At 45.9% G+C, this 27,187-nt stretch overlaps 1 protein-coding gene across 4 annotated transcripts in view; it reads left to right on the plus strand.

Moving 5' to 3' along the window:
* Window positions 1-27,187, plus strand: part of CLDN10 (claudin 10) — a gene marked incomplete at both ends in the record, with an annotated part of 124,887 nt that overhangs the window by 79,772 nt on the left and 17,928 nt on the right. For 2 of the 4 annotated variants that reach the window (XM_080689570.1, XM_080689572.1), the window contains 3 exons: window positions 14,424-14,643; window positions 23,285-23,446; window positions 23,551-23,632. In XM_080689570.1, coding sequence (XP_080545696.1) covers window positions 14,424-14,643; window positions 23,285-23,446; window positions 23,551-23,632 — 464 coding nt within the window. Of the gene's footprint in view, window positions 1-14,423; window positions 14,644-23,284; window positions 23,447-23,550; window positions 23,633-27,187 lie in introns of those variants that run through there. The other 2 variants (XM_080689571.1, XM_080689573.1) reach the window with 1 other exon arrangement.

A 27,187-nucleotide genomic window follows, 5' to 3' on the forward strand; every position in this document is an offset into this window, starting at 1 on the left:
ACTGAGTTGACCTTCCACTGGGTGTGATGGCAAACAGCTGTATCCCAGAACACACCCTGTGTCCCAGGCTGAGACAGGATGATCACAGGTTCCAGGCCAATGTACAATAACTTAGAAACACCCTATTTCTTTTCTTTGTGTAGTATTATTGGGGATTTAACCCAGGGCCATTCTACCTCTGAACTACATTCCCCCACAGCCATATTTTATTTTTTAATTTTGAAACAGGGTCTCGCTAAGTTATATAGGGCCTCTCTAAGTTCATAAGGCTGGTCACAAACCTGCAATCCTCCTGTCTCAATCTCCCAAGTACTAGGATGAAAAGCGTGCACCACCATGACCAGCTCACCTTCTTTAAAAATAAAAATAAAAGAAGCCTGGAGGTGTAGCTCAGAGGTAGAATGCCCCTGAGTTCAATCTCTAGTAACTAACACACACACACACACACACATACACACACACACACACACACACACACACACACTCCCAAGACTGAGTTGAGAGTTGACCTTACACTTTATATATGTAAAAAAATAGTATGCTGTGTTTGTTATTTTATAAGCATAGGAGTCAGGACAGCTGTGGGATGATTTGAAGATAAATTTGATTATCTGAGACATAAACTGGTAAAGCCTCATACTCATAACAAGGTTATAATTTAAAAGGATTTCTTCGTGTAAAAGATTATTTACTCAAAAAAGCAAATAAGGATTAGATAATTGCAGAATTTTTGAGAATTATGCTTAATGTTTTATTCAATATTTTAAATCATTTTTCCTTTTTGACTAGTAGAATTACACTCAACAACCACTTATCAAATGCCTATAGTATGCCCAGTCCTGCAGTATACATGTTTTATTTGGGGGGGGGGGGGGTCTGGGATGGAATCCATAGGCGTTAGACCTCCGAGCTACACCCTCTGCCCATTTTTTTTTTTTATTCTTTATTTTGAAACAGGGTCTCACTGAGTTGCAGAGGGCCTCACTAAGTAGCTGCGTCTTCTACGAACCGCGATCCTCCGGTCTCAGCCTCCCGAATGCTGGGATTACAAACGTGTGCCATCACGCCCGGCTTCCTTGTTTTAATATAGTTGGTCCTCTTGTTCACATCTGGAAAGTAACATGAAATAACAGAATTTTATTCTTTGCCTTTTTTCCTGTACAGTATATGAACTCTAGAAACTTGAGGACAAACAGAACATCATTCAGGTTTGCATAACCAAATTTTATTGGCTTCTTTATTTACCGTGTCAAAAATTTACAAGTTAGCTGGGTGTGGCGGCACACACTTGTAATCCCAGTACTTAAGAGGCTGAGACAGGAGGATCACAGGTTTGCGACCAGCCTCAGTAACTTAACGAGGCCCTTACGTAACTTAGTGAGACCCTGTTTCAAAATAAAAATAATAAAATAGGGTTGGGGGTGTAGCTCAGAGGTAGAAAACACCTGAGTTCGGTCCCCAATAACACACACACACACACACACACACACACACACACACACACACACACTATAATATAATCTTTCATAAAGAGCTCTGATCGGAAAAATCAAAACACTGCTTCATACAATTAAATTGCAGAGATGAACAAATTTTATGGTAGGAAATTAGCTGACATAGAACATACTTGTTTGTCAGAAAGATAAATGCCAAACACCCTAGGGGTGTGACGGTTAAAATAATCACAAGCAAAACATGACGTTAACTTGTTCTTTAGGTCTTTTTATTAATTCTTCGTAAGCCCTAAATCAAACACAGAGCTACCGCCTTGAAGCACAGCGAGGCATGCCCATCCCCCACCAGAGCATCCTACGATCCCACGAGACTTCCTTTCTCTTCGCGTTAGAATTCACAGCCGTTTGTAACGATGACTTTACGTTAACCTGAGCCACAACCTCTCCTAGTAAGTGATTTACGAATGTTCTGGCAGCGTAAACGTATCTTTGAAGAGAAGCATACTCGCCCTCAACTGTTACTAGTCATGCATATTTTTCTTCAGAACTAAATTCAAGTCATTTTCAGATTCATACATTTTGAAGGATGCCATATCCAAATTATTATCCCAATTGATGGGAGACTCCGATGTACACTTTATGGCTTAGTATAAGTTAAGTAACTTTTGGATGGATTCCTGTTTTCCCGTTTGAAAATGTGGAATTAAATAATTCTTAAAATTACTTTCTAACTCTAGAAGAGTAAAACAGGTATGTAATACCGATTTTTTTATTTTTATGTGGATCATATTTAAAATGGCATACATCCAGACTGTGCTCAGTGCCCCCTCCCCCTCTCCCCCCCCAACAATGAGTGTCCAGGTTAGCCAGGCTACATTCAGACTTTTACACATATTCGATTGTAGCTCCTCCATTAATCAACCGCAGCCTTCTTCCTCTTCTATCCTTCCATTCTAGCTTTGCTGAGGTTTCCCCTCCATTATCTGGAGTCCCTCTGGTATCCCTAATACTCCCTAGTTTGGGCATATTAGAGAAAACATATGTCCCTTCTCTTTCTGTGCCTGGCTGATCTCACTTAACATAATGTTCTCCAGTCCTTTCCATCTTCGATTTTTAAATAATATCAAACTGCCGGACATGGTGGCGCACTCTTGTAATCCCAATACTTGGGAGGCTGAGACAAGAATTGCGGGTTTGCTGCCAGCCTCAGCTACTTAGTGAGGGCCTCCAAAACTTAGTGAGACCCTGTTTCAAAATAAAAAATAGGGCTAATGGTGTAGCTTAGAGGTAGCTTAGAAACCTCTGGGTTTCACCCCCAGTAGCACAAAAAATAATAACATAAAACTAAGGTATATATCTTTGCACAAAGTCAAATACACATAAATTTAGATAGAAAGTGGTGTCTGAAGTATTCTCTTACGGGGATTAGCCTGTAGAGCAGTACATGGGGGAGACGGCAGGGGTGGAAGAGTTTCAGGGCTGTGGCTGGGCTGGTCCCTGGACTTGTCACCCACACTCCCAGGAAGCTGCACTTCCTGGGGTGGGGTCCCAGGCACACAGGGAAAGGGCCACTGTGTGTGTGTGTGTGTGTGTGTGTGTGTGTGTGTGTGTGTGTGTTTTGGTAATGAGAATTAAACGTAGCAGCATTCTACCTCTGAGCTACACCCCAGCCCTTTCTAATTTTTTTGTTTGTTTCGTTTTTGAAATGGGATCTTCCTAAGTTGCAGCGGCTGGCCTCAAAACTGTGGGATGGAATCCAGGGGCATTCTACCTCCGAGCTACACCCCCAGCCCTATTTTTTATTCTTTATTTTGAGTCAGGGTCTCAATGATTTGCAGAGGGCCTCACTAAGTAGCTGAGGCTGGCCATGAACCCGGATCCCCCTGTCTCGGCCTCCCCAGTGCTAGGATTACAGGTGCGCACCGCCATGCCCGGCTTGCATCTGTCATTTAACAAACGGTCTTCCGTACCTTGCTCTTGTCTCTTCCATTGGACATAAGCTGTATCTGGGCCTCCTCTGTGTGGTTCACCCTGTCCACAGCATGTGGAGGGATGCTTGGACTTCCAGGCAAGCAAGAAATGTAGTTGGAATTGTAGCTGTTTTAGAAACACAAGCAGAAAAGAGAATTTAGTCTGGAGTTGTTAGACACGGTTCTCGGAGAAGTGAATCCCAATGTCACACTCAGCCTTCAACAGTCTTTTCAAACTGCCACAAGTGGAAGATCCCCACCAGGCCAGAGGCTTCCCTGACACCACCCCATCGCCACTGGGGCTGCTCCAGTCTCTGGTGGACTCGGTCTTCTCAGCCATTTCCTTCCAGACATCTCCAGCACGGGTGATGGCAGCTGGGTTTGCCTGCAAGAATACGCTGGCAAGACGCTGTATTCTAAGTCTGAATGTAGGGCCAGTCATGGTGGATGGGGCACATCTGAAATCCCAGTACTTGGGAAGCTGACACAGGAGGACTGCCGATTTGAAACCAGCCTCAGCAACTTGGCAAGACTCGTGTTTCAAACTAAAAAATAAAATATGCCTGGTGGTTAGATCAGAGGTAGGATCCCCCTGGGTTCAGTCCCCACATGCACACACAAACACACACACACACACACATACACACACACATCAGAATATAATGCTTTTCCTTTATTTTATTATAGTATATCTTTTTTTTTTTTGGTAGTACTGAGGATCAAAGCCAAGGTCTCACACATGTTAGGCAAGCACTCTGCCTCTGAGCTACAGCCCCAGCCCTTTTTATTTTATATGAGACAGGGTCTTGCTGGATTGTGCAGGCTGACCTTGAATTTGCAATCCTATGCCTCAGACTCCTGGGTGAAGAGGACTTCAGATGGGCCAATGTGCCTGCTGTAGTATACCTTCCACTAGCTATAATATAAGCCATGACTTCACACACACAAAAAAAAAAAAAACCAAAAAAACCCAGCATGAAGGGAGTCCATGGCACAGTGGACACCATACAGAAATCCCGGTACGCTCCCCTTAAGCCAGACTCTGCCAGGAGAACAGCCCAGAAACCAAAGCATGCATGCAGAAAATAGACTTCACAGAGGGTTTGTTTTGTTTTGTTTTGTTTTGCGGTGCTGGGGATGGAACCCAGGGACATTTTACCTCCAAGCTACACCCCAGCCCTATTTTTTTATTCTTTATTTTGAAACAGGGTCTCCTTGAGTTGCAAAGAGACTAAGTAGCTGAGGCTGGCTGCAAACCTCGATCCTCCTGTCTCAGCCTCCCAAATGCTGGGATTACAAGCGTGCGCCACCACGCCCAGCTTCACAGAGTATTCTAATCAATGGTTTATATTTTGTAGTGTGTGTGTGTGTGTGTGTGTGTGTGTGTGTGTGTGTGTGTGTGTATACATATATATATATACACAAACATGCGATTCCTCACCAGGGAGTGTGATATTAGAACTGAGTTGGCTAAATTGTTTTGTTTTGTTTTAGTGCTGGGGATTGAACCCAGGGGCATTCTACCTCTGAGCTACACCCCCAGCCCTATTTTCTTTTTAGTTTGAAACAGGGTCTTACTAAGTTGCTGAGGCTGGCCTTGAACCTGTGATCCCCCTGTCTCAGCCTCCCAAGTGCTGGGATTGCATGTGTACACCACCATGCCCAGCTGGGCTGGCTAAATTGAAACCCCAGCCTCACCACCTTCCAGAGCAAGGTAACTTAATTTCTCTTTCTGTGGCTCAGTTTCCTCATCTGTACAATGCAAAGAAAGCAGCAGATACTTTGTAGGGTTACTATTATATGAACCAAATACTTAGAATGATGACTGGTATCTAAAAGATACTGATAGCGATGTTTATTAGTTTAAAATTATAGTTTATATATTATTAGTTTAAAATAATAAAAAGCTGACATATTTAAGAGAAAAAGTCACGATTAATAACTTCCTTATAGGTATGTTTTGGTAAGACCATGCATTTTTTACTCCAAAATAATTAATTTTAAATTTCAGGTGATTTTTCCCAATAAAGTGAGCCATGGTAAATCTGGATGGGACTCCTGAATAGAATGGAGTGAGCTTTGTTCAGCTCCAGGGAGGGGCAGGGGGAGGTGATGGCTCTCCGTTTGGTACCAGGCCTTAGGACGTGCTACTCCCCTGCCCCTTTAGACCAAAAAATATGGACAAGTGAGGGCTGCAGAGTTAACTGTCCGCATCTCCCGGCCCTCCGCCCACCCTGGCTTCCTCCCTCTGTCGCCTTTGTCTTCCCTCCTTGCCCCTTTTTTCTCCTGGCACTTCTGCTCCCCCTTCTCTGTCCTGTGGTTGCTCACCCCTGTTAACCTCAGTGCTCTCTCCCTCCTGCCTGGCCCCTCCCACCTGCTTCCCCCACTAATCCCTGCTCTCCTTCCTGGTTTCTCTTCCTCCCCTCTCGCCCTTGGCGCCAACCTTCTGCCTCTGAGGTCTGCAGGGCCTGAATGAGATAAATTGGGCCAGTTGAGTGAATCCATGTTCACCTAATGCCGGAGATTTGACACCACGCTGATCAATGCCCTTGTCAGGCAAAGTGTCATTTCACAGCTTTCAAGACATCCAGAAAAAGCACCTAACATCCACTGTTTATTGAGCATCGATCACATTACAAACCTTTATCCACACTGTCTCTAATCCTCCCAATAGCTTTAAAAGATTTTTTTTTTTTCAGTACTGGGGAGGGAACCCAAAGGCATTCTACCTCGAGCTACACCACCACCGGCCCTGGGTTGTTTTTTTTTTGGGGGGGGGGGAGGAGTTGTTTTTTGTTTGTTTGTTTGTTTGGTGACTCTGGGGTTCCTGGAAGCCCTTCTACCTCCAGGCTACACTCCCAGACCTATTTTTATACTTTTTAAATTTGGAAACAGGGTCTCTTAAGCCAGCGCAGCTGGCTTCGAACCTGAGCGATCCTCCTGTCTCCACCTCCCAAGCGCGGGGGATTACAAGCGTGCGCCACCACGCCCTGGCTTCCAGCCCTGTTTTTTATCTCTGTTTTGAAGCAGGGTCTCACTGAGTTGCAAAGGGCCTCACTCAGTAGGAGCTGAGGCTGTCCTCGAACCCTGATCCTCCTGTCTCAGCCCCCCAAGAAGCTATTTTTAATTCCTGTTTTACAGTTGAAGAAGTGAAGCAGAGCAAGATTAGGTGGCCTGCCCGAGCCCGCACACAGCTAGAATTCTCTCTCACATCCGTGGCCTGCCCTCTGCCCAGCTATATTACTGTCTCATAAGTGCACTCAACCTCCACGCTGTCTCACACATTTCTAATTTTCAAAGGGGAAAAATGAGACTGTATCTGCAGATTTTAAACTATTTTCTCCATGCAGCTCCCTTTCCGCATCTATAGATGAATCCCTTTTAAAAATAGCAAAGAAGGGGAACAGAAAGCATGTAGAAAATAAAGCACAAGCCAGGCGTGGTGGTGCACACTCATGGTCCTAGCACTTGGGAGGCTGAGACAGGAAGATTGCAGGTTCAAGGCCAGCTTCAGCAACTTAGTGAGACCCTCAGCAACTTAGTAAGACCTTGTTTCAAAGTAAGAAATAAAAAGGGCAGGGGGTGTAGCTCAGAGGTGGAACGCTCCTGGTTTCAATCCTCAGCACCACAAAAAAAGAAAAGATAGAAGCTGCAAGGACATCTCTTGCCTCCCTTCTCTCCTTGTTGATTTTGTCCTTGAATGATTGGGTTGATTGGGGATCAGAGACTCAGGAACTTTTACAGTTGGAAATGGTCTTGGAGGCTATACAAAATAACTCCTTCAGTATACCAACGAGGAGATATAACTCAGAGAAATAAAATCGTTTGCCTGAAACATAAAGGTTTACTTACTGTTCCAACCTGGGTGAGTAGGTTGAATTAGTACCCAGCGAGTTTTTATTGATCAGCCAAACTCGCCCAATTCATCTTCAGGTCCGGCAAGTTTCCAGCACCCCAGAGTGAGAGTCATTCCAGGCTGGAAGGGTTTTCAGCAAGACATTTATGAGCTTCCAGGGCCCAAGCCTTATCCATCCAGGGACTCAAGAGGAAGCTAGAGGAGCCTTAGTTACCTCCAAATTGGGAGTGAGTGTGTTTCAAATGAATGCATGAAAAACAAGCCCCAGATGGGTGGCACGGACGTGGAATGGGCCCATGGAAGCATTCTAATGAAGTACAGCCTTGAAGGTTGACAAATGACAACATCAGCCAACTATCTATAAATTTAAAATTTGAAGAGAAAAAAAAGGAGTGTGTGTGTGTGTGTGTGTGTGTGTGTGTGCATACACACACTTCTATACAAACAGCGATGCAAGTCTTTTTTCCCTAAATACTCCTATCATTCTGGCCCCAAAAGTTTAATGTATAATATATTTCTAACTCTTGTACTTTTTGTTTCCATACCTAGTTGCTTTTATTTGTTAAGCAAACAGGGCATGGACTAGGAATAGCTTTTCCTCTCTCTCTAGCAAGAAGGATACTTCCTCCAGAAAGATGAATTTCTCTCCCAAGAGACAGGCCTCAGGCAACCATTTCTAGGTCCAACATTGGCCTCCTTCTGGAATCTAGCAGAAACTGCCAGAAACAAGCGCGGGCAACAGGTGGGTCTAACTCCAAGGTGGGCTTGGAGCTGTGAGGTCACTGCAGGGAGATTGAACTCCATAAGGGGCCGACAGGTAGGAAGACCCTCACTGGTAACCAAGCCAAACCCTCCTGCCTCCAGACAGAGCTCTAAAAACAAGAGAAACCAACGAAAGGGACACCAGGGCCGAGCCGCTCGGAGGTTGTGAGGAAGCGGTACCCCAGCAGAACTGGCTGGAGGCCATCTTGGGTTGAGCCCACGCTCTCCCCTAGCCTGGGTACCCCATGGCACACATACCTGGATATCAAAAACCACTCTGAGTCTTGGGCTGGGATGTAGCTCAGTGGCAAAGCGCTTGCCTGGCAAGTACACCAGCCTGGGTTCATTCCCAGTCCCAAAAGACAAACAAAACAAACAAACAAAAAACCACTCTGAGTCTAAGCAAAATTAGGGCACCCCTACATCCCCTGACCACAGGGAGCGAGCTGCCCTGGATCTTGCCTAAGGCTCCAACCCTAGATTGTCAAAACCTTAGATATAGACAACTAAAGACGGACTAGACCCAGAGTCCTCAAGCTTTTAAGCTCAAAGAAAGTCAAGGAACATGGACACAGCCAGGCCATTGCCGCAGAACTTTGGTTCTTGGCCCCAGCCTGGGAGTGGGAGGCAGATCCCATTCCCTGGAGCTATCCCCCCCTCAAATTCATTCCACACTGTAATCCCCCAGCTTCCCCCCAAGGGGCTACCAGATCTCCAGCCTTGAAGCAATCCTGGGGTGCCGCCTCAGTTCTCCCCAGCCCCCCACCAAGGGCGTACCCACTGTGCTTTTTCAAATGTACTTTTATGGGTACATTGTGGTCTCGCACCATAGTGCAGTTCGGAGCTGAGCGTGATACACACGCACCCCCCACTGTACTTTAAAAAGACCCATAAGCTCAGTGCGCCATTGCAACACGGCATAGTTCACATTTTTCATTCTTTGGTCAGGCACTTGTGGGCTCTAAAATAAACCCACTTTTCACAGTACATATGCAATAAATACACAGACCTTTTTCCAGTTAATATACACAGTACATTCTAGGGAAGAAAAAGAAAAGGGTTTTAGCATTGGCCCAACCTCTTAGCTCTCAGGATAAGTAGATTAGAGATATCATAGAATTCATGTCAAGCATTAAGATAAACTAAGAGTGTTAGGGCAAAGGGAAGGAAAAAGAACAGATACACTATTTTAATGCCTTCGCGTTGGCATTGATGTCTTCTTGAATGCGGTGTAACATTATTTGGCTCCTGAGAAGTTTTTTTTTTCTTCTTTTTAAGTTAATACCATATTTATCAGGACCTCAGTTTCTCCCCGCCTGATTAGCAGCACGCCACCTCCCTGGAATCTAGGAAGGAGCTGAGGTATACTGAAACCAAATTTGATGCTTAGAAAATCCTTGAGCTGTTGAAAGGCACACCTGTGTTGTTTGGCAGGTGAACTGAATCTCAAGTAAAGAATTTCTGCAAATCTCCTGTCCAGTCAGCTCAACTGGTTCCCATTCCTACTGAACAACTCTTTGGGGGGGGGGGGATAGCCTCTGCTTCTTCATAATAGCCATATTAATACAGAAAAATAAAACTTCCAAATGCTAAGGTCTCAAAAGTGGAAAGGATGATATATTTCAGGGAACCGTGTATCCTCGGGTAAAATTTTGTTAATTTACAGATCAACTTGTAGTCTTCATGGTGGGAAAAAGTCGACAACTTTTTACAAACCAAGTTATTGTTAAAATGTGACTGATGAATTTAGAGAAAGCCACTTTCTCAATAGATTCATTTTTATATTTTAATGAAGAATGGTGTCTTATAAAGGGTTATATAAAAATTTCAGTGAGCTGAATCCTAAGGAAAATAAGGAAGCATTCATCAGTTGAAAGGATTCTCTGAGGTGGGTGTGGTGGGCACGCTTGTGATCCCAGCATCGGGAGGCTGAGACCGGAGGATCGCGGTTCGCGGACAGCCTCGGCTACATAGTGAGGCCCTCTGCAACTCAGTGAGACCCGGTTTCAAAATACAGAATAAAAAATAGGGCACAGGGTATAGCTCGGAGGTCGAATGCCCCTGGGTTTCATCCCCAGACCTGCAAAAAAAGAAAGAAGAAAGAAAGAAATGTGTTCTCTGTAAATTGATTTGCAGATTAACTGCAAAGGTTATTTGGGACAGTAGAACCTCAAAGGGACACAAGCCCTTTATCCGTTACTTCTTTTTAAAAATCTTCTCTATTGGCCCGTTTTCATTTTCTGAGCACTCTCATCTGTTGGAGTATATGATGTTCTATAATGACTTCAAGATCCTTCTGACCAAATTGGTTTAAATAGCTTAAGATAAAAGACATCCTAAAATAAATGATTCATTACATAATATTCTTTAGATGTTAAAATTTCAAGTGAACGTTTTTCATTCTTTGGTTAGACAGTTGCGAGCTGTAAAATAGATTTTTTTTACAGTAAATATGTATTACATTCTAGAGAAGAAAAAGAAAAGAATTTAGCATTGTCCAACTTCATAGAGAAGACAAAGGATAAAAGGAAAAGAAAAATTCATCAAGTCCACGGGCATGACGACCTTAGCCTGTCTTCGCTGGCAAAGGAACTCATAGCACTGCCATCAGGTCTTAATTTATGGATCACTTGTGGTATTTCCAACCCCCCCCCCTTTTTTTTTAGTGGTACTGGGGTTCCTGGAAGCCCTTCTACTTCCGGGCTACAATCCCAGACCTATTTTATATTTTTATTTGGAAACAGGGTCTCTTAAGTCAGCATGGCTGGCTTCGAACCTGCGCGATCCTCCTGTCTCCGCCTCCCAAGCGCAGGGATTACAAGCGTGCGCCACCACGCCGGGCTATTTCCAACCCCTTTTAAATTGAAATTGTGTGTTATGATCCCCACAGTAATTGAGTATTTTTAAAGTTTTCAACAAAAAGATTAATATTCTTTCTCTCCACGATGCGCACCATCAATTATGCTAAGTTAAGTGTTTATGCCCGTATATATAAACCTCAGGCGCTCAGAGCCGTAGTTCTCAGCTTGGCTCTGCGTTGGAAACTCGGAAAATTCTGTTACCGGGGCTGCCGGGACTTTGGCTTCACTGGCCTGGTGATGGGGGGAGATTCTTTCTTGGAGTTCCAAGTTGGGATTCCAAATGTGTTTCCTCTGGAAGCTATGTTGCAATGGTGCATTTAGATTTTTTAAAAATAAAACTTTTTGGCCGGGCGTGGTGGCACACGCTTGTAATCCCCGCGCTTGGGAGGCAGAGACAGGAGGATCGCGCAGGTTCGAAGCCAGCCACGCTGGCTTAGGAGACCCTGTTTCCAAATAAAAATGTAAAAATAGGTCTGGGAGTGTAGCCCGGAGGTAGAAGGGCTTCCAGGAACCCCAGTACCACCAAAAATAAATAAATAAATAAATAAATAAATAAATAAAACTTTTTGGAAAGTGGGTAGAACTATAGTAAACACTAAATTTGGGGGACTGGTGCAATACACTGTATTACTTATCAAAGTTTTTTCTTTCAAACAATGTGTCTTTGGATCCAAATAGTGGGATTTATAACCAACCAGTTGATAAGTTAGGAAGTGCTGAGTCCTAAAGGTCACAACATTACACTTTTTTTTTTTTTTTTTGGTCAGAAGTAAGTCAGGGTTCCATCTAGTAAAAACAAGAAATCATTAACAAATTTAGTGAATACCTACCATGAGCAAGACACAGCAAACACACAATCAGACGAGGCCAAAAAATAAAGTACAAACTTTGTGCAACATTTAATTTTAGGCAACTCTAAAGAGAATGTGCCGCCTAATGTGTGTGTGTGTGTGTGTGTGTGTGTGTGTGTGTGTGTGTGTGTGTGTTTTCCAAATAGCAGTCCAGATCAGACATAGACAGATGGTTCAGAAAGAAATGTGGCATGGAAATAAAAGTGGAAATATGGTGGAGGAGAAAACAGATGGTAATAGCAATTTATAGAAAACTATGCAAAAAACAAACAAAAACAAAAAACAAAAACAGGAGCTGGGCTTGTAATTCCAGCATTGCATGTAATCCCAGCATTCGGGAGGCTGAGACAGGAAGATTGCTGACAGCCTCAGCTACTTAGTGAGGCCCTTTGCAACTCAGTGAGGACCTGTTTCAAAATAAAGAATAAAATATAGGGCTGGGGGTGTAGCTCGGAGATAGAATGCCTCTGAGTTTCATCCCTTGTACTGCAAAAAACAAACAAACAAAAATAAAAAGCACCAGAAAACACTTTGCAGCCACTACTCAAAAGTGACCAATGTCAATGGAAGGGAAGAGATAGGAAAAGATCAGGAAAGCGCTTCCCAAACGCCGCTTTTAAGTTTGATCCATTCGTAAATCCCAAAGTGTCGCATCAGGACCAGCTGGGAGCCAGAGCAGAACCGCGGGGTAACTGAGCCTGTAAACCAGGCTCTCCCTCGTCCCCATCCCCGCAGCCAGGTCGGACACACACAGACGCACCACTTACCTCTGCCCCGCAGCCACAGCGGCCACAAGAACAGGTCTGACTTGGCGTCGCCTTCCAGCGCCGACAACCACATGTGGGTCAGACTTTAAAAGGGACAGATTTGGGCTCAGGATCAAGAAAGGCTTTCTAAAGCTGTCAGAGCAAGACAGCCTGATCAGAAGCCTTGCCATGTGCTAAGCGCTGGGCTTTGAAATGTTCAGCCAGGGCTGAAAGTTATTCTAGAAACAGACGGGAGGGGTGATCACGCTGGGTATGGTGCGCTCCCCATGGTCTCCAAACCAAAGTTTTGCCGATTCGATCGCCCAGCTCTCTCTTCGCCATGGTCTCCTACTCATCTTTCATTTCATTCTGTAACCATTTGATTTTTAGAAAAAGGCAAAAATGGCAGTTAAGAAATTCTTCATAATGAACCAAGCATCCCTGCATGAAGATTGTGAAACCGAGCATTAGGAACTAGCTTTTTTGAAGCGGGCTAATTTATAGGTTTTAGACCTTTGGTTACTTTTGGCAAGCTGTGAATCTTAAAAGGTCATACCAAGAACTGCAAGAACTTCAAGTGGACAAATAATAGCCCCATAATAAGGCCAGTGTCTTTGTTCCCTCGTTTATGCCCAGATCTGTGACCTCAGGGGCTGGAAGTACACCCTGATCTTCACGTCTGCTTTGAGACGGTGGTGAAGGAATGAAGGAATGAATGAGTTTATTTTTCAATGACATGACAAGGTTGGAGGCGGCTAGAAAAAAAAAAAAAATCAACCAGATACAGAGCAAAATCTCTCCACGGTAACAAAACAACTTCCTAGAACTGCCTGGGGCTGGGGCCCGGCGCACCTGGGCGCTGCAGGGCGCTGCGGGAACTGACTTAAGTGGGCATCTCATGTGCGGGGCCAGCACTAGCTGCGATATTCAAGATCAGGACTGTAACCAAAGCCTGGCAGGGGGCGCACGACCGTAGTTACAGTACTTGGGAGGCTAAACCGGGAGTATCTCAGGGTCGAGACCACTCTCAGCAATTTAGCAAGACCTTGTTTCAAAATTAAATTAAGAAACGGCTCGGAGGCAGAATGTCCCTGGGTTCGACCCCTAGTCCCCCCCCCCAAAAAAAAAATTATAACCAAGGCTAACCAGAGCCCGTCCTACCCATCCGCTGCTACCTCGAATTTAGGCCCGTGTCGCGCGCACACCTCTTGACAGTGACTTTCCGCAAACCACCGGGCTCCAAAGAACTGCAGGTTTGGAGGGCAGAGCCAGTTTCAGGCCCAGAACCGGCACCGTGATCGCTCCCAGACAAACCAAACTGGGTGGCACGCAGACCTTTTCGAATTCAGCAAACCGAGGCTGCGCTCCCTTAGCGTGTCCTTTTCAGGGCACGCAGCAGGCACGTTCTGCTCTAGTTTTAAGCCGCGCTTCCCACGGGTCAGGTGGGCTGAGGCGGGGGGGAGGCGGGGCGCATCCACATCTCCTGCCAGTCCGTCCCCATGCGAGTCCTACAAGAGAGCCATTGCCCGCGGCCCCACGGCGGGAGAGTCGGGGGTCCCGGCGCGGGGGCGCGCAGGGGTGCTTCCCCCCAACCGCGTGCGGCGGGCAGCGGGGTGGACAGAACCTGGCAGCGATGGCCAGAGCGAAGGGCGAGCGGGTCGCGGGCGCCCCCTGGCGTCGGATGGCGGGGTCTCCGCGGGGGCGTGGCCGGCACGGTCAGGGGGCGTGGCCGCCTTCTATGGGGCGTGGCCGGGCTGTCTCGGGGGCGTGGTTGGGCATCTCGGGGCGTGGCCGGGCCTGCAGGGGCGTGGTCTGTCCCCTCGGGGCGGGGTCTGGAGGCGGGAGGCGGAGCCGCGGGGCCGAGCGGCGGGGGTCGCGACTCCCAGTGGGAGAGCGAGCACCAGCGCGGCTGCAGCCGGCGGCATGGCGAGCACAGCCTCGGAGATCATCGCCTTCATGGTCTCCATCTCCGGCTGGGTGCTGGTGTCCTCCACGCTGCCCACCGACTACTGGAAGGTGTCCACCATCGACGGCACAGTCATCACCACCGCCACCTACTGGGCCAACCTCTGGAAGACGTGCGTGACCGACTCCACGGGCGTCTCCAACTGCAAGGACTTCCCCTCCATGCTCGCCTTGGACGGTCTGCATCCCCTCGCCCCGGCCCCCAGACCCCCAGAGGGACCCCGGGCCGGACTCCGGCCCCCAGGGTCTGAGGGAGCCGGGAGGGTGCGCGGTGTCCGCCCTACCTGGACAGGTGTCCCGCCGGGGCGCCGGGGACCCCGGGAGCCGGACAGAGCACAGGCCGGAGTCGGGTCGGGCGATTCCCAGGCATCTGGGTGGCGGGGCTTTGCGGTCCAGAGACGAGGACAAGACCGCCCGCTTCTCTGGGGACCGTCAAGGCACGGAGTTCACCCTATAAGGGCTTCTCTCTCTCTCTCCTCCATCCCCCAAAAAGCTAGGTTCTGATTAAAGTGGTATTTCTGGAAGCAAGGAATGTTTGCCCAGGACTTCTCTGGGGCATTTCGTTAGTTGTTTTAAAAGTAAGCGCTGCAGAGGAAAAGAAAAAAGAAAAGAACCATATTGTAGTGTTGTTTCCCGTAATAACGCATCTATAGACTTCTCTGCGTGGGCTTTACCACGTCCTCCAAGTTTTAGGAAAATTGACAGCCCTTGTCTGTGGCCGAGGAAGCCTCCGCAGAGAGTAGGTTATGCTGGTCGCAAGAGTTGGAGCCTGGGGCTTGAGCTGCCGCGCGTGCTCGCTCCCAGGTCTCCCGCCGGGTTCACCCTGCTGCTGTGTGCTGCTTTGCGTTGTACCCACAGATTGTCACATTGAACACCGGCTCTCTGGAGTTTCCAGAGAATAATCGATGTCCTGGACAAAATTCTAGCCGCTTTACCTCCAGGATTTTTACAGCCAAGTGACTAGATTGATCCTGGCAGAAACTTAAGAGTCATTTGTGTTATTTCTGGGTTTGAGGTGTTTTCCTTTTCTTTATTACCGCTTTTGCAGCTTTTATTTGCATAGCTGCGTAAATAAAAGAAGATTTGATCCCCCCCAAGACAGTGCTTGCCACGAAAAGCAAACTCTTGCTCAACCCAGTATTTGATGGAACGCGGTATAAGGGAATATGTACGTGTCTGGCTTTAGAAGGGTGGCGCCGGGTCTGTGTCCTGTTGCGTAAAATGAGTAGCCGGAACACTGTTTATTCCCTAGCATTGCTGTTGAATTTCCTGTGCTCTGCAGAACACATCCAGACAGATGAACAGGCAGCCTCTTGTTTCTGTGGTTTACATTCAGGAACATGGGACTGACAGTTACTGTCCTAGGAGCTTTCTTGTGTTTGTAATTCTATTGTTGTCTGAGATAGTAGGCCAGATAGGTCCGCTTCCGTGTATGGGGCTGCTGGGCACAAAGGCAAATGTCCTTGAAGATGGCTGGGTGCAGAATAGTAGGGTTTTCTCGCATGTGTCTACGTGAGTGGAAGTGATGCCCTGGTTGGGGGGCAGGTGGGGTAGCAAGAAGAGAGGAGGGCACAGCCCTCTGTCATCAAGTTGGAGTTCGGTGGGATTGGAGCAGAGAGGAGGGACATTCATATGCCACCTGACTTGCAAAATGGCTTTCCTGTATGCTCATGAGAGCAGAACATGACTGTGTGTGTGTGTGTGTGTGTGTGTGTGTGTGTGTGTGTGTGTGTGTGTGTGTGTTTTACTGGGAATGGAAACCAGGGGTGTTCTACCTTTGAGCTATACTCCCAGTCCTATTTTACGTTTTTAGTTTGAAAAGGGGTTTTACTAAGTTGCTGAGGGCCTCACTAAGTTTCGGTAGCTGGGCTTGAACCTGTGACCTTTCTGTCTCAGTCTCCGAAGTGCTGAGATTGCAGTGGTGCACCACCAGAAAATGACTTTATTTATTTATTTATTTATTATTTATTTTTGTGGTACTGGGGGTGGAACCTAGGGCTTTACTACCTCTGAGCTATACTCCCAGACCTATTTTTTTATATACTTTATTTGGAAACAGGGTCTTACTAAGTTGCTGAGAGCCTAAATAGCTGAGGCTGGCTTCAAACCTGTGCGTTTTAGCCTCCCAAGCTCTGGATTACAAGTGTGCACCACCACGCCCCGTTTAGAAAATGACTTTTAAAAGCCGTAAGTGAAGCTGGGCATGGTGGTGCATGCCTGTAATCCCAGTACTTAGGAGGAGAGACAAGAGGATTGCCTGTTCTTGGGCAGCCTCAGTAATTTAGAGGTCCTCTGCGACTTTGTGAAACCTGTTTCAAAATAAAAACCAAAATTGGGCTGGGGGTGTAGCACAGAGGTAGCCTTTCCTTGAGTTCAATCTCCGGTACCACATTCACACATAAAGGCACAACTGATATATTCTGCAATATTTAAAAATGTATTGCATATCTTTCCAAGTCGGTATAGATAGGAATGGCTTTTTAACTGTTACGTAGTATTCATCAGTCTGGTCAACTGGCTTAACCATTACCTGTGGACATTGGGCCCGTGCCAACTTTACTGAGGTTCTTTTTATATTCACTTCCCTGTGCACGCGTGGATTTCTGTAGACTCTCCCACCGAGCACGGGTGTCTCCAGAGCCATAGAACACACATTTTGATGTCCGGTTCACACTGTCAAATTGCACTCCACCAACCCAGAGTGACAAGACCTGCTTCTCTCCATTCTTGCCCCCGGCTTCGCACCCAGTGTCGTGGTGACGGCTCTGATCCTGTTATCATTTTAATTGCAGGTTCCTTGGTTCCCTGTGATTTCAGCCATCTTATGTATTTATTTCCCACGTATTTTTTCTCTTTTGTTAATGGTTTGTTCATATCTCACGCCCTTGGTTTTATGGTTTATGGTTTCTCCTTGGTTTAAATGATTCGCCAATCCTAGAATACTTCTGTATGTTACCATCTCAGACCACTGATCATCTTTTTTTCTTTTTAAAAAATTTTTTTGGTTCTGATCATTGAACTCAGAGAATTCTACCTCCAAACAATACCCCAGCCCGATTTTATTTCTTATTTGGAAACAGGGTCTCACTAGGTTGCTGAGACCCTCACTAAGTAGCTGAGGCTGGATTTGAACCTGCGATCCTCCTGTTTCAGCCTCCCAGGTGCCAGGATTACAAGCGTGCGCCACCATGCCCGGTGGCTCATCTTTTAAATGTATGATCTCTTTTCTCATACAGAACTTTCAAACTTGTAACATAATCACATTTATCAGTCCCTTTCTTTATGATTTTGCTTTTTCTTGATGATGGTGGCTCAAGAGGATAAGCACACTCTTTTCTGTCTCTTGCAGAAGAATTAAGTTGGACAGCTACATTTTCACATGCAGGGGAATTGACTTCACTACCTGCGAACTTGCAGAGCGGGGCCCCTCTGCTTTTCTGTTCTCTGCCTTATGTTCCTGGGCAGGTGATTCCACCATAGGCTGATCCAGGCGGTGCCTTTGAAGGGGCAGGAGAGAGCCACCCTACTGTGGGCCATGGTGGCCACAGGCCTGAGCAGCCCAGCCTTCCCCTTAAGCCAGGCATGAGCTCTGGATTGGAGAGAGAAGTCCAGAAGGAAGAGAGAAGGTTCATGACTCTCACTCTTCTCTTGGACACAGAAGATGGCATATTATTTTAATTTCCTGCATGGGGTCAAAAGTCTGATTTCTAATCCTTAGGAGGTATCATTACTGCTCCAATTTTCCCTTTAAGGAAAATGAACCTTAGCCGCCTGAATGTCTAGGTGGAAGGTTCTGCTCCACTAAGGATCCAACCTCCGTTGCTGCTTAGACTCAATCTTAGTGTTACGGAAGGGATGCTCTGAGGAGATTCTTCTACACATCCACCGCTTGGTTCCTAGTAGTCATTCTATGAAGGGAGTGCTGCTGACCCTGCGTCACAGACAAGAAAACTGAGGCTCCGAGAGACGCATAATGTAGTCAAGGGCACACCGCAGGTAGACAGAAGTACCGAACCTCAAGTTCCAAGTTCTAGCCTTCCCCCATCCACTCTCTTTTCAAAGGACTTGTAGTACACAAAGCTACTAGAATAGGAAAAGTGCATTCCCCTCCCCACCTTATATCCAGCAACTAAGGTGCTGCTGGGGAATTATCTCCATCGACTTGCATATTTTTATATTATTTATTTATTTATTTATTTATTTTTGCAGTACTGAAAATTGAAACCAGGGACATTCTACCTCCAAGCTACACCCCAAACCCTACTTTTTTTTTTATTCTTTATTTTGAAACAGGATCTCACTAAGTTGCAAGGACCTCACTAAGTAGCTGAGGCTGGTCACGAACCTGCGATCTTTCTGTTTTCAGCCCCCCAAGTACTGGGATTACAAGCAGGCGCCACCACGCCCAGCTGCATGTTTTTATTTTGGCTGCTTTGCAGTTGAAAATAAGGGGCACGTCTTTTGGAAAACACTTTGCTTTTAAGGGCCACCTTGAAGGTCTCCTTCAACAGAATCCATTAATATTAGGTTCCTATTTGAGAAATCCACGGTGGAATGAGCTAGTCATTTCTGATGATGGCGAACTCACATCGCGTTTCCAAACGCCAGCTAAACTCCAGCTGGGATCATCTGCAGCCGGGCCGTTTGTAGTATATGCCACCTATTTTTTTTTTTTCTAGTGGAAATGCTTGCCATTTCTCCCAGGAGAACTAACTATAAATTATACTTAAGAAAACTCCTAAGTAAATATGTTCATGCCTCAGCACTTTAATGTGTTAATTAGCTATTAACGGTGTCAGTAAATTAGACCTGTCAACAATAATGGCCTCCTTGCCTGGGTTTTTACTGCCATTTCACTTGATGGAGTTACTTAGAAGTCTTGCCCTCAGGAACTGTTAAAAAGTTAGGTTGTAGAGGTCTGCCTTGCAAAAGATAAACTCTGAGAGTTTGTTGGGAGTTACTCAGGGCCTGAGTCTATGGGTGTTTTAAGGCTTGATCGTCCCTAGTTTACAAACCTCAGGCTTACCAACAACCTGACCCCATTTGCAGCTGGAAAGGGACTTTATAGCCTGCTCTTGGCGCCCCATTTTATAAAATCTGGCCAACAGTGGCCCTTGTGAGGGACCTTCTTTGGTGCACGCAGAAAGTTAGCAAATTACTGCCACTCTTCCTGTGCCTGAGAGAGGTGCCTTGACTCCTATGCCAGGGCTCTGGCCAGCGCAGAGGAAGAAGTGAACCCAGTCAGATCCCACTTGGTCTCTCTCTTCCCCAGTGCTTGTGCCAGGGAACCAGAGCAGGTTTGAGATGGGAGAATTCAGCACGAGAGACTCGGGAAAAATGGTCCGGACAGTGGTCCTGTGAAGTGTAGACTGCTGTGATTTTCCTGTCATATTAAGGGTTGACTGGGTTGGCCTGGGATTCTAACCACTGTTTACCGTTTGGGGAAATACATTCCCTGTTCTAAGTGACCAGACTGTAGAACATCACCTTTGGTAAATTCCAGACCCTCTGCCTTTAAAAAGGCCTGTAAAAGCCAGGCGTGGTGGCGCACACTTGTAATCCCAGCATTTGGGTGTCAATAAATTAGACCTGAGACAGGAGGATTGCAGTTCGTGGACAGCCTCAGCTACTTAGTGAGGTTCTTTGCAACTCAGTGAGACCTTGTTTCAAAAATAAAGAACAAAAAATAGGCCTGGGAGTGTAGTTCAGAGGTAGAATTCCCCAGGCTTCCATCCTCAGTACTGGGAAAAAAAATACCATATATATATATATGCCTGTAAAATAACTAAAGTAAATGCAGATTGTGGTGCATGATAAAGTTTTCTAGGAATGTGTTTCTAGACACACACATGCGCGCACATACCACACACACACACACACACACACACACACACACACACACATCCATGGTCTCACTTTTCTTGGTTTCAGTTACCCAAGCTCAACCATGATGCAAAAATATTAAATAGAAAATTTCTAAAATAAACAACTCAGACATCTTAAATAATTTTATTACAGTAAATGTTTCACTGAATCTTATTAGTTATTGGTAATCTCTTACTATATCTAACTTTTACATTGAACATTATCATGTATGCATAGACACAGGGCACAGTTTCAGTCATCCCCTGGGGATCTAGGAATATATCCCACATCAGTCCAGAAGGACTGCCGTGGGGTATGTATGTATCCTCTTCATTTTTTATTTGTTTAATGATTGTGTTTAGAGTTAGCAAAAACACCTCAAAACCATAGATTAAAATGAGTTTCAGGCTGGGTGTGGTGGCACACACTTGTAATCCCAGTACTTGGGAGGCTGAGACAGGAGGATCTGGATTCATGACCAGCCTCAGCTACTTAGTGAGGCCCTCTGCAACTGAGTGCGACCCTGTTTCAAAATAAAAATTAAAAAAAAAATAGGGCTCGGGATATAGCTCAGATGTAAAATGCCCCTGAATTCAATCCTCAGGACCGCAAAAAATAAATAAAATGAATTTCATAAAAATAACGAAACAAGCTGGGCATGGTGGTGCACACTTGTAATCCCAGCATTTGGGAGGCTGAGACCAGAGAATCGCAGTTCCTGGAGAAGCCTTGGCGACTTAGTGAGGCCCTCCGCAATTTAGTGAGACCTTGTTTCAAAAAAAAAGAATAAACAATAGGGCTGGGGGTGTAGTTTGGAAGTCGAATGCCCCTGGGTTCCATACGCAGGCCTGTAATAATAATAATAATTATTATTATAGTAATAGTAGTAGTAGTAATAAACAACACCAAAACAGCACTGTGCCAGTAGCTTCTGTGGTAGACGATGGGCCTCTTTGGGCTATCCCTGCAGACTCCTTAATCTCACCAGGGACTGACAGGCCTCCTCTGTCCTGCTGCTGCCAGCTGCCAGGCCCTGGCCCGGAGACTTGTGGGTCAAAGTTTAAAATAGAGTTGATTCAGTATTTGGTAGCAGAGACCCAGATACCCTGTAGCACGGTTATTACTATCAAAAAAGAGCCTCCAGTATCCTGTTTTGCTAAAAAGAAGTTTCTTTGGCCGTTTTTGATAGCCTCAGCGAAATTTTTTTCTGTGTGGAAGTCATTCATGCTGTAAAATAGGAGGTCATTATCATTGTGGTCTGAATTTCTGGGGTCTATGGCATGTTCCTGTTAAATGAGCGGCCCCCATTGGCTCTTCAAAGTGGATCCTAGAGCCAGGATTCCAATTTTAAATGTTATTCTTTTCCAAAGAAACATAGGACTGGAGGTCACTAACATTTACTCCCCGAATTTATGATTATTGTGGCCTTTGGTATTCTTATTTACAGTTAGCTTTGCCTGAATACTAATAAGAAGTGACTGTCTATATCTTGGCATTTAAGAGTTTTTTCCAATGAGAAAGTTTAATTCCCAATGGAAACCCGATGTGTGCGTTCTTTCGCTTAACAAATATTTACTTACACCTGCTCTGTGCCACTCTCATGATTTCAGGTTGAACTGCGGCATTGTTTTAGACTGAATTGAAAATGACAAATGTGGCAAAGGTTTATTAGGTTAAGCCCTATTAATTTAAAATGTGTTAGTGCCTGGCCCAGAGCCATGCTGGAGTTTCCCATCACTCTAGCTATAAAAACATGCGACTAAGAAAACAAATGGGGCAGGAGAGTGATCCAGGCAATTAACAGAACACATTTTAGGATTCCTTAAAGGCATCTGTTTGTATAAAAAGAGTTGATTTAATTTTTTTTTCGGTACTGGGGATGGAACCCAGGGGCATTCTACCTCTGAGCTATTTTTTTAGTCTATTTATTTATTTATTTATTTATTTATTTATTTATATGTGTGGGAGGGTACTAGAGATGGAACCCAGGGGCTTTCTACCCCGCAGGCTACACTCCCAGACCTATTTTTTTAATATTTTATTTGGAAACAGGGTCTCACTAAGTTGCTGAGAGCCTCACTAAGTAGCTGAGGCTGGCTTCGAACCTGTGCGATCTTCCTGTCTCAGCCTCCCGAGTGCTGGGATTACAAGCGTGCACCACCATGCCTGGCTTAGTCTTTTTGGTTTTTGAAACAGGGTCTACTGAGTTGCAGAGGGCCTCGCTAAGTAGCGGAGGCTGTCCACGAACTGCGATCCTCTGGTCTCTGCCTCCCGAATGCTGAGATTACAAGTGTGTGCCACCACGTCCGGCTACTGCCTAATTATTAACTTTATAATGCTATACTGTCAAAACCAATAAATCTATTTAAAAGATTACCACGCAACAGAGTTAGAGAATTGTATTTTGTTTTGAGTACTAGGGATTGAAGCCAGGGGCGTTCTACCTTCGGCTCTTATTGTTTTTTATTTTGAAACGAGGTCTTGCTAAGTTGCCAAGGATGGCCTCAAACCTGCAACCCTCCTGTCTCAGCCTCCCACAAACTGGGTTAATAGGCACGTACCACCGTGTCCAGCTAGTTAGAGTTCTGATGGGGGCAGGTAATGTCTCTCCCAGTGAAAGGCGGTGTTGCATGATTGTATAGTCCAACCTGGGATGGATCCATTTCTGCCACTTAACAGCTCACCTCTTGCCAGAAACCTCTGTGAGTCTCAGGGTCCTCATCACTGATCTAGCCAGAGCATCGTGCATAACCCGCATGTTCAGGTGTGTGACATGGGATGGACGCTCTGTAGCCGAACTCGCCTTCTTTTCTTGCTTGTCTGCCTTCGCGTTTCACCATGATGGTTCTGTTCCTGGACCACAGAACGGTCACCCAGAATGACAATGGAAAATGGGGACTTTTCCCTGGACAGCCACGTGTTGATGTTAACATACGTGACCTACTCTATTGCAGGTTATATCCAGGCGTGTAGAGGACTTATGATTGCTGCTGTCAGCCTGGGCTTCTTTGGCTCCATCTTTGCCCTCTTTGGGATGAAGTGTACCAAAGTCGGAGGTTCAGATAAAGCCAAAGCTAAAATGGCTTGTTTGGCTGGGATTGTATTCATACTGTCAGGTAAATAGCCACTTTCTTCCCATCAAGGCGCTCGGTGATGTAATGACGCTCCGTGACGTTAATAAACTAACACTAACCCCGCGCTTCCCTCTGACGCTTTTTAGGGCTGTGCTCGATGACCAGCTGTTCCCTGTATGCAAACAAAATCACATCAGAATTCTTTGATCCTTACTATGTGGAACAAAAGTAAGTTTGTTTGTTTTTGTTTTTTTGGTCTATATATTCCAGCTTGCAGGAGATTATGCAAATGCCTGAAATTAAGAGACATGAATTTCCTACATGGCTTTTGAAAGCATATTCGATGACATCGTTCCAATATAAGTGCCACGTGGACAAAAGATGCAATTAATTACTTCCTTCACGTTGGATAGTATCTTGCCTCTACATAGCACAAGGCATAGAATTTAAAATGATAAACTCTGCCGGGCGTGGTGGCGCACGCTTGTAATCCCCGCGCTTGGGAGGCGGAGACAGGAGGATCGCGCAGGTTCGAAGCCAGCCGTGCTGGCTTAAGAGACCCTGTTTCCAAATAAAAATACAAAATAGGTCTGGGAGTGTAGCCCGGAGGTAGAAGGGCTTCCAGGAACCCCAGTACCTCCAAAAAATAAAAATAAAATGATAAACTTTGCTGGGCGTGGTGTTACACGCTTGTAACCCCAGCATTCGGGAGGCTGACACCGGAGGATCACGGTTTGTGGACAGCCTCAGCTACTTAGTGAGGCCCTCCGCAACTTAACGAGACCCTGTTTCAAATTAAGAAGAAAAAATAGGGCAGCAGGTGTAGCTTGGGGTCGAATGCCCCTGGCTTACATCCCCAGAACTGCAAAATAAAATAAAATGATTAACTTCATCTGCTATGTTTCATAAAGTTGATGTCGAAGCCAGGCATGGTGGTACACACCTGCAGTCCCAGTACTTGGGAGGCTGAGACTGGAGGATCACAAGTTCAAAGTCAACCTCAAGAACTTAGTGAGACCCTCTTTCAAAATATAGTAGGATGGGGGTGTACCTGGGAAGTAGACTGTCCCTGGGTTCAGTCCCCAGCACCTGCCCCTCCACACACACACCAAAATTGAAGTCAAGGGCAGGAAAAGTGGACCACAGGTGTGAGTGGGAAGGAGAAGGTGGTGATACGTGAGACCAGAAACTTCAAAGCTTGCCCAGACAGATTGTTGTTCATCCAAAATTGTATTTGCCAGTGGCTAGCCCTGGGCCTTATACATTTGTTCTGCTTTAACAAGCTCCACCAGAACAAATGTCATAAAGAAATTGCGCGATACACAGTTTAAAATAAATGCTTTAGAAGCGTGGCATCTGTGCCCAGGTGTGGGCACTCTTGGTTGCGGAGGAGTGCGTCGGCATTGATAGTTGGTTGGTTTGTAGTTCTTGTTTAACTATAGATTGTTATTTTTGATAGTTTCCCTAGGTGTATTTCTTTGGATTGGGAAAACCCCAGAAATACCAAATCAGAAATAACAATATGTTGGATCTTTTTTTTTCTTTTTTCTATTGAACTAGGGAATTAACCCAGGGGCATTCTACCTCCAAGCTACACCCCCAGTCCTATTTTTTAAATTTTATTTTGAAACAGGTTCTCACTAAGTTGCAGAGGAACTCACTAAGTAGCTGAGACTGGCCATGAACCTGTATTCTGTCTCAGCCTCTCAAGTACTGGAATTACAAACTTGCGCCACCAGGCCAGTAATTTCCTTTCAGATTTCAAAAGTCATACATATTTTTTAAAAAGCAAATTATTGAAATAACTGGCTAAGTGGGCATTGCTTCTTTTAGGTGAATTTAGGAATCTTCAGGTAATTGATTTGCTAGTTCTGCCTTTGGTGTGGTTAATGCACAAATAGGAAATACTAACTTGTGAAAAGAAAGAGAATAAAAGCTAACATCTTTGAAACTGCCACCACGTGCCAATAATACCCTCATGAATTACAGCCAGGCGTGGTGGTACACACTTGTAATCTCAGCATTCAGGAGACTGAGATAGGAGGATCATGGTTCACAGACAGCCTTAGCTACTTAGTGAGGCCCTTTGCAACTCAGTGAGACCCTGTTTCAAAATAAAGAATAAAATATCAGGCTGGGGGTGCAGCTCGGAGGTAGAATGCCCCTGGGTTCCATCCCCAGTACCACAAAAAAATGTTATATTTAAGTGATACATTTTTATGTCAAGGTTTGATACCATAAATACACCACAAAACCATGTTTCTCATGGCTTATTTTATTAAAATATCACTAACTTTTCTGGATTATCTTTTTTATATCATAGTTTGTGTTTTCCTGATTATTAAGGATATTTTCTTCTGCATCTTTGTGTGTGTGGTTCTGGGAATTAAAAACAGGAGCATTCTACCTCTGAGCTATATCCGCAGCCCTATTTTATTTTTTATTTTGAAACACGGTCTCAAAAGGTCAGGGCTAATTTGTATATGCACAAAAACTTAAACCTGTCTGTGTGAATGTTTTCTGTGCTGGCTCAATACAGTCGCCTACTTCAGTTCAGACTTTCTTAGTCCAGTCAGATTTGGGTTAAACACAGTTCGGTAATGAAGTACTATGAGAGGTTTTGCTCATCTGCAAATTTTAGTTCCACATTGAATTATCTCATTCTTTTTTTAATTTATTTTTATTGGTGCATTGTAATCATACATCACATTGGAATACAAGACTTGAGAGGATATACAAGCACACATCATCCAATTAGCCCTCATCCAGTCCCCATCCCATTCCCTCCCCCTCCCTACATCCCATGCTTGTTTGGTGATTAACTTTGATACATATGTTTATATACCTCCTGCTTTTTAAAGAGGCTCCATCCTCCCCTATTCCATACCCTCTGATTGGTCACCTTAATTGCTTCACTATAGGGCCCTTTCTATTGCTCGACCACTTCCTGTTGCCCTGTTCCTCCTAGTTATTGCTGATTAGGGGAAGCATCTGGTTTAATTTTCTGTGATATTTCTCTGTGCATGCCGCGTTGCAAATACCGATCCCACTCTTGACGGCCCTATTTGTGGCCTGGCTACCCGGTGGACTGATCCAGACCTTGCTGGCTCAAGCAGTGGCCTTGCCTCATGGGAAGCCCCGATTCTGGTCTCGCTGGCCCCGACACTGGCCTAACCCCTCAGCTGGCTCCGTTCCCAGCCTCGGAGGCCCCAGCACCGGCCTTCCTCACAGCAGGCTCCGATGCTAGCCGCTGGCCCCTGCACTGGCCTAACCCCTCGGCAGGCTCCGATCCAGGCCTCCGAGGCCTCAGTAGCGGCCTTGCTTCATGGAAGGCTCCGATGCCAGCCGCTGGCCCCTGCACTGGCCTAACCCCTCGGCAGGCTTTGATCCCGGTCTCGGAGGCCTCAATAGCGGCCTTGCCTCACGGAAGGCTCCGATGCCGGCCGCTGGCCCTGGCACCAGCCTAACCCCTCAGCAGACTCCAATCCCGGCCTTGGAGGCCCTGGCACTGGCCTTGCCTCGCAGCAGGCTCCAATGCAGGCCGCTGGTCCCGGCACCGGCCTAACCCCTTGGCAGGCTCCGATCCTGGCCTCAGAGGCCCCAGCACCAGCCTTGTCTCACGGCGGGCTCCGATGCCGGCCTCGCTAGCTCCAGCACCGGTCTAACCCCTCGGCAGGCTCTGATCCCGGCCTCGGAGGCCTCAATAGCGGCCTTGCCTCATGGCAGACTCCGATCCCGGCCACACTGGCCATGGCACCGGCCTGACCCCTCAGCAGGCTCCGA

Source organism: Muscardinus avellanarius (assembly GCF_963383645.1).
Source record: "Muscardinus avellanarius genome assembly, chromosome: 2".
NCBI classification, from domain to species: domain Eukaryota; kingdom Metazoa; phylum Chordata; class Mammalia; order Rodentia; family Gliridae; genus Muscardinus; species Muscardinus avellanarius.